The sequence below is a fragment of the Mauremys mutica genome, chromosome 14 (assembly GCF_020497125.1).
Source record: "Mauremys mutica isolate MM-2020 ecotype Southern chromosome 14, ASM2049712v1, whole genome shotgun sequence".
NCBI classification, from domain to species: Eukaryota; Metazoa; Chordata; order Testudines; family Geoemydidae; genus Mauremys; species Mauremys mutica.
The window spans coordinates 35,997,834-36,012,520 of NC_059085.1; the positions used below are offsets into that span (position 1 = coordinate 35,997,834).

The 14,687-nt window shown below is 44.4% G+C and overlaps 1 protein-coding gene across 1 annotated transcript; it reads left to right on the forward strand.

Moving 5' to 3' along the window:
* The first annotated feature begins 2,257 nt into the window (after positions 1-2,257).
* On the forward strand, positions 2,258-13,050 carry ATMIN (ATM interactor). The gene is made up of 4 exons (XM_044986969.1): positions 2,258-2,710; positions 7,574-7,699; positions 9,571-9,770; positions 10,775-13,050. Exons 1-4 carry the CDS (start codon positions 2,480-2,482, stop codon positions 12,609-12,611), a joined length of 2,394 nt encoding a protein of 797 aa, XP_044842904.1. The 5' UTR covers positions 2,258-2,479; the 3' UTR covers positions 12,612-13,050.
* Positions 13,051-14,687: the final 1,637 nt, after the last annotated feature.

Consider the following 14,687-nt stretch of genomic DNA (forward strand, 5'->3'; position numbering starts at 1 on the left):
GAAAAATGTGAGAGTTGGAAAGAATAGTTTATTTTGTATTTGCAGTATTTATACAGTCTTCCAATAATTCTCTACCTTAGTTTATCATCCATTTACATCAAATATACTACCTAGGTTTTTTTAAATATGTCTTATGTAAGCTATACTTTAAATATATGTGAGAATTAGGTATTTTTTAATTTTCTTACCAGTAATATGCTTGGGAGTTAGATCATAGGAGAAGAGTCAAAGCTGAATCTGGCACAAAAGCATAGGCGTGGATCTGGATTGATGAAGGGATGTGATAACGGATTAAGAATCCTGAAGACAACTATGCTGTGTGCTTGTAAGTTGATCAAACCGATAGCTGATTTTTTTATATATCTAATCTATGATATTTCAAAATATGATTATTGCTAGAAAGAGAGATGGCCTACCTTAGTTTAATCAACCCGAATTGGTGCATAGGAGGTAAGAGGCAAAGAGATGTGAATGGTGATCTCCGTGAGAGAAAATGAAGGTTTAGGAAGTGAGTATGGGGATGTAGTGGGAGACAAATTATAGATTGTCTTAAAGTTGTAGTGTGGTTTAAATCCAGCCATGACATTTGTCTTAATGCTGTGTAATTTGTCAGGGCATTCACCCTTTGCCAAAGAATAGCATTCACAATCTCAATTTTAAGTGCTTTTCAATTTGAGTTTCTCACCCTTATGGCTGTTGAGATATATTTGAAATGGAGTGTTGTCTTCCTGAGTCTGTAAAGAGCCAAGAAAAGTAATCTAACCCAACTCCTTCCACTGAGGCAGAGCTAACTAGAATGGACCATCCCTAACAGCAGTTTGTATAACCTGTTCTTAAACACCTCCAATGACTGGTATTGCAGATGGGCAGCCATTGTGGGGAGGAGGGTTGGTATTGCAGATGGGTAGCTGGTGGTGATTAACTGGCTTAATGGGGGAGCCCTAGCTGCTACTGCCAAGGGGCCACTTCAGGGCTCCTGCTTCCCACCATTCCCTTCCTTCTCTTCCCCACTCCCCCATCTCATCCCCTTTCCTTTCTTCACTTCCCCTATCCAATCCCCTCCTACTACATCTTCCCCTACTACATTCCTCTATCCTTTTCCCCCTGCCCTATCCCATCCCCTTTCCTTCCCTCCAGCCTCCTCCCCCCCCTCTCCTTACCTTGTATCCCCCACACCCCTTACCCTGTCCCATTGTACAGAAAATAGGATAGTGGCCATATAGGGTGCCCAGCGCACATAGAAGGGGAAGGGGACTGGCCCTAGGGCCCAGGAGGCAGCGTCTAGCTGCAGAGGCAGTGACCACCCAGCAGAAGCAGCTTTGGACCACCACCTCTGCTCCTGCAATGCCCCTCTCCAAACTAGACCCCTGGACTTTGGTCTAGATCTTGTGCTGCCCTATTTTTGTGCCCCCAGCAGTTCTTGCCCCACCCTAGTTATGGCCCTGGTTTTGATGTCACATTGTGCCATCCCTTCATGCTGCAACCACTGGCTGATGCTACCCAGTTAGTCCATGTCACAATCTATTCCTCATTGCCTTCATGGTGTCATGGCTTCTTAACCCTACATCATTAATCACCTCACCTTCTAATGATAATTTGATCCCTCATCTGTTGCAGCATGGCAATGATCTTTGCACTCTCGTTAGCCTGCTGCCTTGCAGTGTGGTGATGTTTTAATCTTGCCTCAACCTGGGGCCATACTGGGGTGCCATACTGGGTCAATGACCCACACAGCAAGGATTAGGGCTGCCAGGTGTCTGTTTTTTTACCGGAATGCCTGGTCAAAAAGGGCCCCTGGTGGCTCTGGTCAGTACTGCTGACCAAGCGGTTAAAAGTCCAGTTGACGGCACAGAGGGGATAAGGCAGGCTCCCTGCCTGCTATAGCTCCAGGAAACAGTGACATGTCCCCATGCTGGCAACTACATGTAGGGGCACCATGCACTGCCTCCGCCCCAAGTGCCAACTCTGCAGTTACCACTGCTGGGAACTGCAGCCAATAGGAGCTGTGGGGGTGGTGCTGCGGACGGGGCAGTGCGTGGAGCTGCCTGACTGCACCTCTGCATAGGAGCCGGAGAGGGGGGGATGGGGATGTGCTGCTGCTTCCAGGAGCTGCCCGCCCCAGCCCTGATCTCCTGCCCTCTGAACCCCTTGGTCCCAGAGCCCGCACCCTGAGGTGGAGCCCTCACCCCCCCCCCCCCACCCCCGCGTGAGAAGAGAGTGACGGTTATTCGGGAACGAGGCGACCCGGCCCAGCCCCGCGGGCGAAGGAAAACTGAAGGCTGGACGATGCCGGGCGGAACGGAGGAGTATTTGTGGGCGGAGCCAGGGCCAAGGGGCGTGACCATCGCCGAGCCCCGCCACGCCCCTTATGAATATTCAAGTGACAAGATGACTAATGATGAGCTGCCTCCGTCGCCCACCCGGAAGTAGTGCTGCTGCTGCTGCTAGGCTGGTTTGTTTGTAAGCGGCCGAAAACAACATGGCGGCGCCAGGTGCTGCGGCAGCCGAGCCCGGAGCGGGGCCGGGGTGGCCCCGGGCTTCGGCCCGTGACGCGGAGCGCCCTGCCCCGCGGGAGCTCGTGCGGCCGTCGGTGACGGAGCTGTCCCGGGCCGTGCGGACCAACATTCTGTGCACGGTGCCCGGCTGCGGCAAGGTCCTGCCCAACAGCCCGGCCCTCAGCATGCACCTGAGCAAGGCCCACCGGGTCCAGGTACCGCCCCTCCCCGGCCCGCCGGGTCTGGCTACAACCCTCCCCTGCCTTGGGCATAGCCCAGCGGGTCCGGGTACCCACCCGCCCCTGCCCTGAGCGTGCCCCTGGGCAAGACCCACCTCCCTTGGCCCGCTGGGACCAGGTACCGAAACCCCCATATTCCCCACTCCCAGCTCTGAGCAAGACTCAGCTGGTACTGACCCTCTCCCAGCCCAGCTGGTCTGGGTACCTAACCCCTTTTATCCCACCCCGAAGCACCTGAACAAGGTACAGATCCAGAGATCAACACATCTCTGGCTCACTGGGTCCAAGTACCAAACCTTCCCTATTCTGATCAGGTACCTGAGCCCATGTACACTAAACCCTTCATATTGTCTACCCCCAGCCTTGAGTGTGCATCTGAACAAGCCCAACCAGGTCCAGGTACTAACCCCCAGTCCACTGGGTCCAGATACCGAATCCCCCTTGCCATGAGCATCTTCCTGAGCAAGATCCTCCAGGTCCAGGTGCTGAACCCTGTATTTTGTTTGTTCCTGAACATACACCTGAGCAAGTCTAACCAGGCCCTCCCATCCACCCCTCAAAAATCCCCTAACCCAAGGAAGGCCCACATGTTGAACTTCCCTCCTACAAATGCATGTCCAAAAAACCTTCCTGGCCTTTAGCATACACCTGAGCAAGGCCATGGAATCAAACTCTCCAGCACTATGCATGATGTAAGCAAGTGTAGAGCCAGATACCCCTGCTTGTCCCCATTATGCCTCACCTCTTGAGATCTTCTGAGCACGCACCATGTCTAGTTGTTCAGAGGCACCAACTTTCCACTTTCTGTGGGGGTGTTTGACCCCTGCTCCACCCCGGGCCCTGCCCCCACTCCACCCCTTCCCCCAAGGCCCTGCCCCGTCTCTTCCTACCCTCGTTCTGCTCCATTCCCTGAGTATGCCCTGCCACCACTCCTTTTCCCCTCCCCCCCACCCGTAGTTCCAGCTGATTGTGGTGGGCGGGAGGCACTGACCAGGGGGCGGCAGGCTCTGGGGGAGAGGGAGAGGAGCTGAGCACCCACTATTTTTTTCCCTGTGGGTGCTTCAGCCCTGGAGCACCCACATTGTCGGCGCCTATGGAGCTCTTGGTATGCACCTAAGACCATCGGTTCCAAGTACCAAAGTCCGTGAGTCTGCACTTAAGCTAGATCCACTTGGTCCTGATATTGACTGCCACCTCTTGTGCCCACAGCCCTGAGCATGCACGAAAGTAATACACACTAGGTCTACATACTGACCCATGCTCCCAACCTGACCCCAAGCGTGTACTTGAGCATTGACTGCCTACCATTTGTCCAGCACTACATCTGCATCCCCTGGGTCCTTCTTGCCTTCTGATTTATCTAACATCTAGATGGGGAGCTCCCATTCTCAGTTTTGAGGCCCTCTGCAAGGGTTAGCATTCTTTAGAAACTCAGTCAACTATCCTATTGTTTCTAAAGCCACTGTTGTTCAAAGAGTACTGTAAAGATTTATATAGGTGTTGATGGGCTGTTCTAGATTAGCAAAGAATCCTGTGGCACCTTATAGACTAACAGACGTTTTGCAGCATGAGCTTTCATGGGTGAATACCCACTTCTTCGGATGCAAGCCTTCAAAGGATTCTTTGCTACTTCTACAGAACCAGACTAACACGGCTACCCCTCTGATACTTGTTCTAGATTAGTGTATCATGTTTATTCTATTACAATGGGGAGAATGATGCATTTTCTAGCAACAGCTTTTTTGTTTAAAACACCCTTCAGTTTGAAATATATAAAGTTGTTTAACAGTATATGCGTACTTAGTGTTTGGTTTGTCTCTATGTGGTATTTGTGTGTGGTATATTTTAAAAAAGATTCAAGAAAAACAGATACTGTTAAGAGTAGCTTGGGTTTTTTCTTTCTAAAGATCATTCATCATTTTATTCATTATTTGTATTGCTGTGGTGCCTGGAGGCCCTGGCCACATTGTGCTACAGGAATACAAACATATAATAGTTCCCTGGGCACCAAAACCTCATATTTTCTTAGTGAAATAGCCAGTTAGATTTGTTGATTATTGGTCGAGTTGGCCTATGTGGATCTTGTCTCAAAAGCAGTTAGAAGGAATTGAGTGGCATTGGCTGATGCGTCCTGGGGTTGAGGGACACAATGGATACATAGGGTTTGTGCGCAGTTTCAGCAGACATTGTTGTTCTAAACATTCCGAGCTTGTGCTTTGCAGTGCATGCAGCACTCCTGGATGCACGCGGGCCATCATTTTGAACCACAGTTACTGCAGTATTTAACTGTTGTGTTCCAAGTTTGCTATCAGGGAAGAAAATACACTGTGTTCTTTCTCCACATAAACTGCTGTAATAGCTCTCAGAATGTTATCGCAGTGCCGGGTACACTCATGAGATTCCTTGTACTCAACTTTCCGTTTGGTAATAGCTCAGGCTAGTATTGGAACACTGGTGTGCCTCAGACACATAGTGTCTATGGAGATTAGATTTTTGGAGATACAGATTCTAATAACACTTTATCTGGTCAAGACTGACTGAATGATACTTTAGTTTAGAGCTACATACACATAGTCCCAACTAAGGAAACTTTTTACCAATATACCATGTAGAGTTGCCTCTTCCATATTCAGCATTGTTTTACAGCTTACCTCTCTTACTAAACCCTTTTAGCAGTTAAGTCCAACTTGCTAACTAAGTGCCTATAAAAGCAGATAGTCACCTAGTGGAATTATCAAAAGCACCTTAGAGAGTCTAGGCACTTTTGAGAATTCCGCTAGGTGACTATCTGCTTCTTTAGGCACCTACCATACCAGATGTTCTCAAATGTTATTGCATCACAACCCACTTCTGACGACAAAACTTACTACATGGCCCCAGGAGTCGGGGACCGAAGCCTGAGCCCACCTAAGACCCACTGCCCTGCTGGGGATAACAAAGCCAAAGCCCCCACTGGGTAGAGGGGGTCAAAGATAAATCCCAAGCCCCACATTTAATTGACAAAGTTCAAGAATCTGTCAGGTTTTCTTTTGGTGAAATGAGAGAGTTGACTATCGCATTCATTAGATTCTTTGAACGTCATTGTATGGACTTGTAGCATTAGTAAAACTATCTTGCAACAAAATGTCTTTTACTAGAAACCAGGTTTGAATGCATAGAAACATAAGTTGCTTGACAAACTTGTATAGCATTGATTATGTTCCATTCATTGAAGACATAACTTATCTTGGTTTGGCAGCCGTTAAAGCTTCACTTTGACAAAAATGAGCTCATTAATGTGGCATCTGTTTATTCCTGTTTGTGGGATTCGCCTCATGCTATGCTGTGGGAACTTTCTGGAAAACGATGCCTGTTGGAGCTGCATGAGCACCCTTCTAACTTAAGATGTTTGAAGCAGGCGTTATGAAAATGTTGTGCAGTCTCAAACTACCTCAGTTTATGCATTTCTGTGGTCAGGTGCAGAGACCTTCTCTCTCTGTTCCCAGGGTGATTTCTTGGGGTCTTTTAATCCAAAACTCAACTTCTGGTGTTGCCCTGTTGTACTGGTAGGTTTTTATTTTGGCCCTAAGGTTCTCTGGCTCTTACTAATATGTCTATCAGGGCTCTGAGGTCTCCAGTAAGAAGGGTGTATTTAAGCAGTGTTGTGATGTGTCTGTCTATGTTCTGGAGACAGACGTGGGTACCTGCTATTCTGCCTGGGATGGTAAACCATTACTTGGATTGCTGCTCTGTTATAGGGCCTTCACACTTTGAGCTTGCATTGATAAGCAGCAGAGGCTCTGTGCCTTCATCAGGGAGGCCTTATGGGGCTGATCCCTGGATCCAACATCAGATTAGCAGTCTGCCCCCGTGAAAAGAGGCATCAGATCAAGTTAAATCTAATTTCACACTGCAGAAGTTGGTACCAGAGAGAGATCTCCAGGGTTGTAGTGCCTGGAGTTTGGCTCCCCAGCCAGCTCCAGGATCTGGAGGGACAGAAGAGGTGCTACTTTTGTCTTTATGCTTCCCATCAGCACTGTGTTTTGCTCAGGTGCAGCTGAATATTGTAGTCCAAAATTCATTCTTAGCTAGTAACCTGCTACTATCCCTAAGTGTCCAGGCACAGGTGGCTGAAATATGTGGAAAGCAGAATAATGTGGTTGAGACTGAGGGAATCTTCCTTGGTGAGAGAGATGTCTCTTCCAGAGACAACTAAGCAGAATCTGTCCCTATTGGTATTCTGGTTCTGTAGTATAGTTCCGTGAACATCTAGATTGCGTACAAGCACACACAAAAAGTTTATTAAGTGGCACATGGAACTCTTGTTCTTTAATTTTACTTGCGTCAGCAACTTTGATGGGAGTGTGATTGTTCCAGGCAAATATAAATTGTAAAGTAGAAACCTTACCGGTTGGAAACACCAAGCATAAGACAATTCTGAAAAATTAAAACTACAGTGTATTGGAACACTAAATATTTAGTGAAATGCAGTGTAGAGCTCCATTTATTTTGGACTCTAAAAAGTTAAGAAATAGCATGTGTAAATTGTTTAGATTCTGAAAGTATTTCCTCTATGGTGGGGAGAATTTAATATTTGGAAGTAAAATAATAGTATACTGCTCTCGGATCATCAGTTGTGATTCCTGAAGAGTTCTGCTGTTATAGTCACAAAATAGTATCTGAACAGATAAGCAATTCCATTTGAGCTGAATAATCTACCAATTCACTTAGCAAAGAGTTTTCAGCTTGAATGTCAAGGCTGGTAAACTAAATGTTGAGCAAAGTTTAATCTGTATTCTGAACACTGTATTAATAGTACAGACCCATTTGCCAACTTTTAATAAAAATGTGCTTTTTCAGGATGGAAAAATAAATGCATCAATAAGGAAGGGTTTGAAAACTACACAGAAATTCTACTGCTGTCCTATTGAAGGCTGCCCTAGAGGACCAAACAGACCATTTTCCCAATTTTCACTTGTAAAACAGGTATTTTATTTTTCTGGACTACTTTTCCTTGAGTAATAGTATAAGAGGAATCTGGGGACAACATGGGCCAAATCTTCAAGAGTGCATATACCTTCCAGTATCCAAACACACGTGCCAGACACCCCAATGTGTATACTCAAGTTGCAGAGCAAGTGTGTGGAGAAACCCCAGTTTGTGTGCAGATGGCAGTTTGCACATCCACTTTGGAAGACTTGGGCCTTTGTGTCTAACAGACACTGGCATGTTCTCATTTAAAAAAAACCAACTGATTAAAAAATGAGCTACTTAGAAAAGGTCATTCAGATACAAATTTTCCAAAGAGTTGACGTGTGGTTAACATTTTTCCATAAATGTCCAATTATAACAAAAAGTCCAAGGGCAATAAGCTGGTTTAAAATTATTAGCCATCTTAAATGGATAAGAAATAAGACTAACTCCTGTACTTTTGTCTCAAGAGTTGACGTCTGTACACAGACGACTTTCTGTTGCATGTTAATCAGGATTATCTCTTGTTAAGAAAGTCACTTATGCATTCTTTATGAAAAGTATTAAATTCTGTTGAAAATCCAACTGCCAACATTTGTGACCAGGGCCGGCTCCAGAGCCCAGCGGGGCAAGCACCCGCCCGGGGGGGCGGCAGGCTGGGCCGGCGGACCTGCCGCAGTCATGCCTGCGGGAGGTCCACCGGAGCCCCGGGAGCAGCGGACCTGCCGCAGGCATGACTGCGGAGGGGGCGCTCGTCCCACGGCTCGGCTGGACCTCCCGCAGGCATGCCTGCGGCAGCTTAACCAGAGCCGCCGGACCAGCGAACCGTCCGCAGCTGCGGGAAGTCCAGCCGAGCCACGCGACCAGCGGACCCTCCGCAGTCATGCCCGCGGGAGGTCCACGGCTCGGGGGCGCCTCCCGGGCATGACTGCTTGGGGCGGCCAAATTTGTAGAGCCGCCCCTGTTTGTGACTCATTTTCAGTGTCAGTCAGCTGCATGATCCAGGATGGTAGTGATGTGGTTTAGTGGCTAGCACGCAGGGCCATAAATAAAGGGTTCTGTTTACTTGCTCTGGGAACTTTGGACAACTCACTTAGCCTCTCCTCTTTGTTCTAGTCCTTTTTTTTTTTTTTTTTTTGAAAGAGAGAGAGTGCCTCTCTCAGGGTGGGAATTTTGATTATTTAAATAATGTTAATAAACAGCAAGATCCTTGAATGAGAAGCACTGTGGGCTTGATCCTGTGCCCACTGAAGTCAATGGCAAATCTCCCATTGATGTCAGTGGTACAGGAGGAGGCCCTGTAAGTGTTAAGTGGCAGTATTTAATCTATAACTAAAAGCTGTGGGAATTGATAATGTAAAATTAATGACCAGGTGTATGAGATTGCCAACAAGTTCATTCTCTGGTATTGTATGAAGACTTATTCCCAAGTAAAACAATGGAAATCAATTAGAAGGTTGGTGACGGTGTAAAATCATATTTAAACTACTCTTTTTTGTACAAATAACTAATTAAAACTATTAAAATTAATTTAAGCAACTTTTCATAGTTTACTTTTTGCCCTCACCTTAACTTGGACAATGAAACTAGACTTCTCTTCATTCTGTAGTTCTCACTGCTTTAGAATAGTATTGTATTGTTTGTGCCTCGAGCAGTGCAAGAAAATATTTAAATTTTTAAATCTTTTTTCAGTGAAATGCCTAAATATTTCTATTGAATTCTTAAAACTGTTTCTAATTAAGGATAGTTTTTTCACTCTTCTCCAAGACTAGCATATCTCCTAAATTGTTTGCATATGCTAACACTGTATCTGTCTGGTAAAGAAATGACCTCTTAACCAATTCCTTTGTATTGTTAACTTGTCTACCTTTCACTGTGAATTTTAGCACTTTATGAAAATGCATGCTGAAAAGAAGCACAAATGTGATAAATGTAGCAACTCATATGGCACGGAATGGGACTTGAAACGACATATAGAAGACTGTGGCAAGACTTTCCAGTGTACTTGTGGGTGCCCTTATGCCAGCAGAACAGCATTACTGTCTCATGTTTACAGAACTGGCCATGAGATCCCTGCAGAGCACAGGTAACAGTGAAGTTATTATTGATTAAGTGATTTAATTTATTTTATATTAAGTATTATGACATCTTCCTACATGTGCCTCATAATTAACTCCTTTCGGTTGATCTCCTACCTATATGCAGTTAACTCCCACTAACACTAATGCAGTTTGCTGCTGCTTCCTTCCATTACTTGCAGCAGTCCTAGCTCCATTGATGGCAATGGGAATTGCGTGTCCAGTACTATGTAAGATCAAGCTTCTAGTGTCTAGCACAAGAAGTGCTGCCAGCTGTGGTCCTCTTATTGCTGGTGACATTTATTGCATTTGTTGTTAGAACTACAACTGATTCTTGTTGAAACTGTGCGACCTGCAGTGCTATGAAAGTAGAAAGGGAATGCTCTTGGATGGGGAATGTGCACACCCAGTATAGTTCTGTAGCCTGAAGTAAGCAATGTTAATTAAATATTTTTACTCTTAACACTTATACAGCACCATATGTGTCAGTTGCTTTCATTAGTAAGACAATGGTTGGCAGTTAATAAAAAGATAAGTATGAAAAATTGCCATCTATAAAAGGTGCATAAATCTTTCTAATAGTGTGCATGCATGAAGCAATCTATTTACTGAATCCTACTATGTATTTTGCAGAGTGAGATGCTACAAGATTAGAATACTTGTGCATTCATATTATGCAAGGGTTAGAAAACCTAGGCTCCAATTTTCTATAAGACTGTAACTACCTCTTTGAACGTTTTCTTAAACACCATAACCCAAAATACTGAGAGGTTACTCTTTTAGCATTTTCCTCATTCTCTCTCTCTCTCTCTCTCTCTTTTTTTTTTTTAACTTTAATAAGGAAAAGCTCATGATCAGGATTAGTTTTTCTGCCAATTCAGACCTACGGAAGGATTTAACTTATACCTCCACTCCCACAAGGTCTAGTGCCATGATTGAAAGAGTTGGGAGGGAGGATTTTGTTGTTGGTCTCTAAACTGTGAGATAAATTCTTAATGTATCATGTTTACAGGGATCCACCTAGTAAGAAAAGGAAAATGTGCACTGAGGTTTCCAATCAGCACTTGGCAGAGAAAGCGAGTGAAGCATTCATCAATGCACGCACCAGTAGTACTTGCACTCAGGACTTGGAATCGTCTGAAATGAAACTAATGGCCTCCTTTGAAGGCTCCTGCAGTTCTAATGTCAGTAAGCAAACGCTCTCACAGCCTAAGTGTACACCGAAGATGCTTTTGCCAAAGCCCAAAGTAGCTTTGGTTAAACTTCCAGTAATGCAGTTTGCTCACTTGCCTATTTTTGTGTCAGCAACAGATTCCTCTGTCAAACCTGTTGTAGTGGCTGTTGATAATCAAGGCTCTGTTATGAGTACTGTTCACTTATTACCTCAGTCTATAGGAATTCTGATACCAGCATTGGAGGCTGAAGCACTTGTATTTAAAGACACAGTGCCTGTTTCAAAAACAGCAAATTCTGGTGATGTTGAACCAATTAGCACCAGCGTCCAAGTCAATTTGGGTAAGATAACATCAAATAATGCAGTACAAGAGCTGGGGAGCATGTGTCAAAAGAATAAAATCTCTTCAATAAATGTACAAACTGACTTATCTTACATTTCACAAAACTTTATGCCAGCTTCAGCCTGGACTCCTGATTCTTCTGTATCCTCTTGCTCTCAGACAGACCTGACATTCAGTTCACAGGTTTCGCTACCGGTTAGTGTTCAGACTCAGACACTGTTGCCCAGTTCTAAACTGACTTCATCTATAGCTGCCCAGACTGATGCTTTTGCTCAGGCTTGTTTCCAGTCAGGTGGTGTGTCTAGAGAGACTCAAACCAATAGAACACAAAACTCTATTGATGGGAGAGTACAAATGGACCAGGCTGTAATGTGCAATGACATTTTTGACAGTGTTCATTCAGCTTACAATGTTTCAACCCAGATTGGGCTCCCAGAAAACAATTTAATGGCTGCAAACGTGGATCAAAGATTGCTACAAAGAAGTAACTGCAAGACCCTGAGTCAGGATACAATAAAATCTGAACCCATTATCAACTTCAATACACAGACTAATATGCTCCCACAGCAAAATATGACAGATAATCAAACCCAGACAATGGACTTACTAAGTGATCTGGAAAACATCTTTTCAGGTAACATGTCTGGCCAGACATTGGATAATCGTGGTCTTTTGTCTGATACTAGCTCTGGGGCTGATACGCATCTGCCATCTGGCCCTACACAGAGCACGGGAATAGACTTTGACATTGAAGAGTTCTTTTCAGCTTCCAATATTCAAACACAAACTGAGGAGAGTGAACTTGGTAACCTGAACTCTGAGCCGGTCTTGGAATCTCTGGACATTGAAACACAGACTGACTTATTTTTTTTGGACAGTGCCACTCAATCCTATAGCTGCAGAGGAAATTCCAGCTTCTTAGGTTTGGAAATGTTTGATACCCAGACACAGACAGACTTAAATTCCTTCTTAGACAGTAGCACCCATTTGCCTTTGGGAAGTATTTTGAAGCAGTCCAGCTTCTCCATGAGCACTGACTCATCTGATACCGAAACCCAGACAGAAATACCCTCTGCTGCTAAAAATATACCTAGTCAAAATCTAGAAAATAAAGTCCAGCTGAATAGTGCTGAAACACAGACTATGGATAGCTGCTTTGAGACCCTTGGAAGCCTATTTCTTACCAGCAATGAGACACAGACAGCTATGGATGACTTTCTTCTGGCTGACTTGGCCTGGAATACAATGGAGTCACAGTTCAGTTCAGTAGAAACACAGACCTGTGCAGAATTGTGTTCCTTGGTTTGTCAGAAGTTTGGAACAAGCCATTGAGTGCTACTTAATAAAATTGTTTTCCTTGTGGTTTGAAACTAAGTTATTGGGGTGGGGAGCGGGAGAAGGGACTGACCAAGTTATCTACGTTGAATGTAGTTGCCCATATGCAGTTGGTCTAAAAAAACCTTTTCATGCATAAGGTACTTAAGCTGTTGTATATGTAACTTAAACATAGAGTATGTATACATGTTTGTAACCTGTTAATGTAAGTTTGAACTTTTAAAGTGAATGTTCTCGTGGTGCCTACCATTGTTGATCTGTGTTACAAAGCTATATCAACATGTCCATTGAACCTCAGTTCAGGCTTTTATATTTGTCTATACCTATATACTTCTGGCTCAGACCTAGGCTTACTGTCTTGACGCAAAAGTAGGCCTATCTAATTCTGACACATCTTGCTCACCAAAAAAGCCCTTATTGGCATAAGCTGCTTTTTGTTTTTTAAAGTCTTAGATTTGACAAGATTATAATATGGCAAGGTTTACCTGTCCTGTACAAAAATCGATGTTGAGGAATTTATTAGTAGATGTAGTTTCCAAGCAGTTGTCCCAAAAATGAACCTGGAACACAAATTTGCTGATTATTGCGTATATAATTTAAAGTGCGACTAATGTGAGTAGCGACACTTGTTTTTACTTCTCTTTGAATTGGTATAATCAGCGTTGTGTTAAGGGGGTATAAAAACTTTTTGAGATACTTAACTCTTAAAGTTATCATGCAGTAACTTCACTGCACATACTGTAATAAAACAGCTTACAGGTCTAAAGTATTTTTGAACTTTTCAAGGAGGGATTTGTGTTCCGAAACTGTGATTTGCAAAAAACCCTGGTTCTGATGCAAACAAAATCAAGAAAATTCTAAATATTAGAATGTCTGAGTGAAAGATCAGAACAAATCATCAGGTTACACTGTAATTCACCTATCAATAGCACAGTTATTTGCTAATTTGAGGAATAGTATATTGGTTATACTATAACTACAAACCTTTCCAAAGACCATAGAAACTGTTAGACTTGTAACGACTGAATTCTCTGATAGCCTGTTGACTAAATTACTACTCTTAAATCTTACTCTTCCAGAACAAGACTAGGTAGAACTCCCAAAGCTTAGAGTGTTTGAGGCTGCTGACTTCCCTGTATAGCAGCAGGTACATTGTTCCTCTGCACAGTGGGCTCAGCAGCCACTCCTGCCCCTGGCTTCGCTGTAAAGCATTCCCCTTCAGCAGTTATCTGTTAAAAGCTGATGATACTCGAAGTATGGAGATTTCTACTATCTTCTCCTAACTGATCAGTTACAACAGTCATGTATTTCAATGGAGGGGCAGTTATTCTGATGTGAATTTTTGCTGTGAGCTCCAGTCTTCAGCCTTGCATCACTTTTTTTTCTTTTAGCATTTCTGAGGTGTTGCTAACTTTTGTATTTTCTTGTAACTTTATTTCAGAAGCATCCAGTTCTGCCTTGAAGGTCAGTCTGGAAGGCTGGTAGCAGCTGTGCCTTGCCTTAGAGCACCTGTGTGTGCCATCCAGAAATATTTGGATCTGATTCCATGCTCCCCTGTCTCCAGTTTATGGAAAGGGCACAGCTCTGAAGATCAGCGTGTAAAAGGCGCAATCCTCTATCTGTGTTGGTAGGAGACTCAAAGTGCGATTTGGTTTGGTGTAGCCTGAGTAGTAGTGGCAATTGCAGTGCAATTCCAGGATTCAGATGGTTGCGGTTCCATTGGTGTTTGTAGTACTGCAGTGGGATCAGAATACTTGCACACACGAGTAAGATCTGTTGTCTTAGTGTGTTGTCAGAGCTCGGCACACCAGAGGAATTTGTAATTTTGGGGCCTAGATTGCCTTCCCATTTCATCAGAGTATGGTGAACTTGCAGGGCACTGACAGCACCATTGATCGATCAGGGCTTGCTGTGCCGTTGGAGCTTGATGCAGTAGCAGATAATCTTGGATCACAGCGGAGCTGGGCCCTACCGTGATACTCTCCCAACACAGGCACATCTTGGAGCCCTGGAGCTCGTTTGCTGTTCCTACTTCCAATATGCTGGGTCAGCACTACATGGTGGTACCTCGGA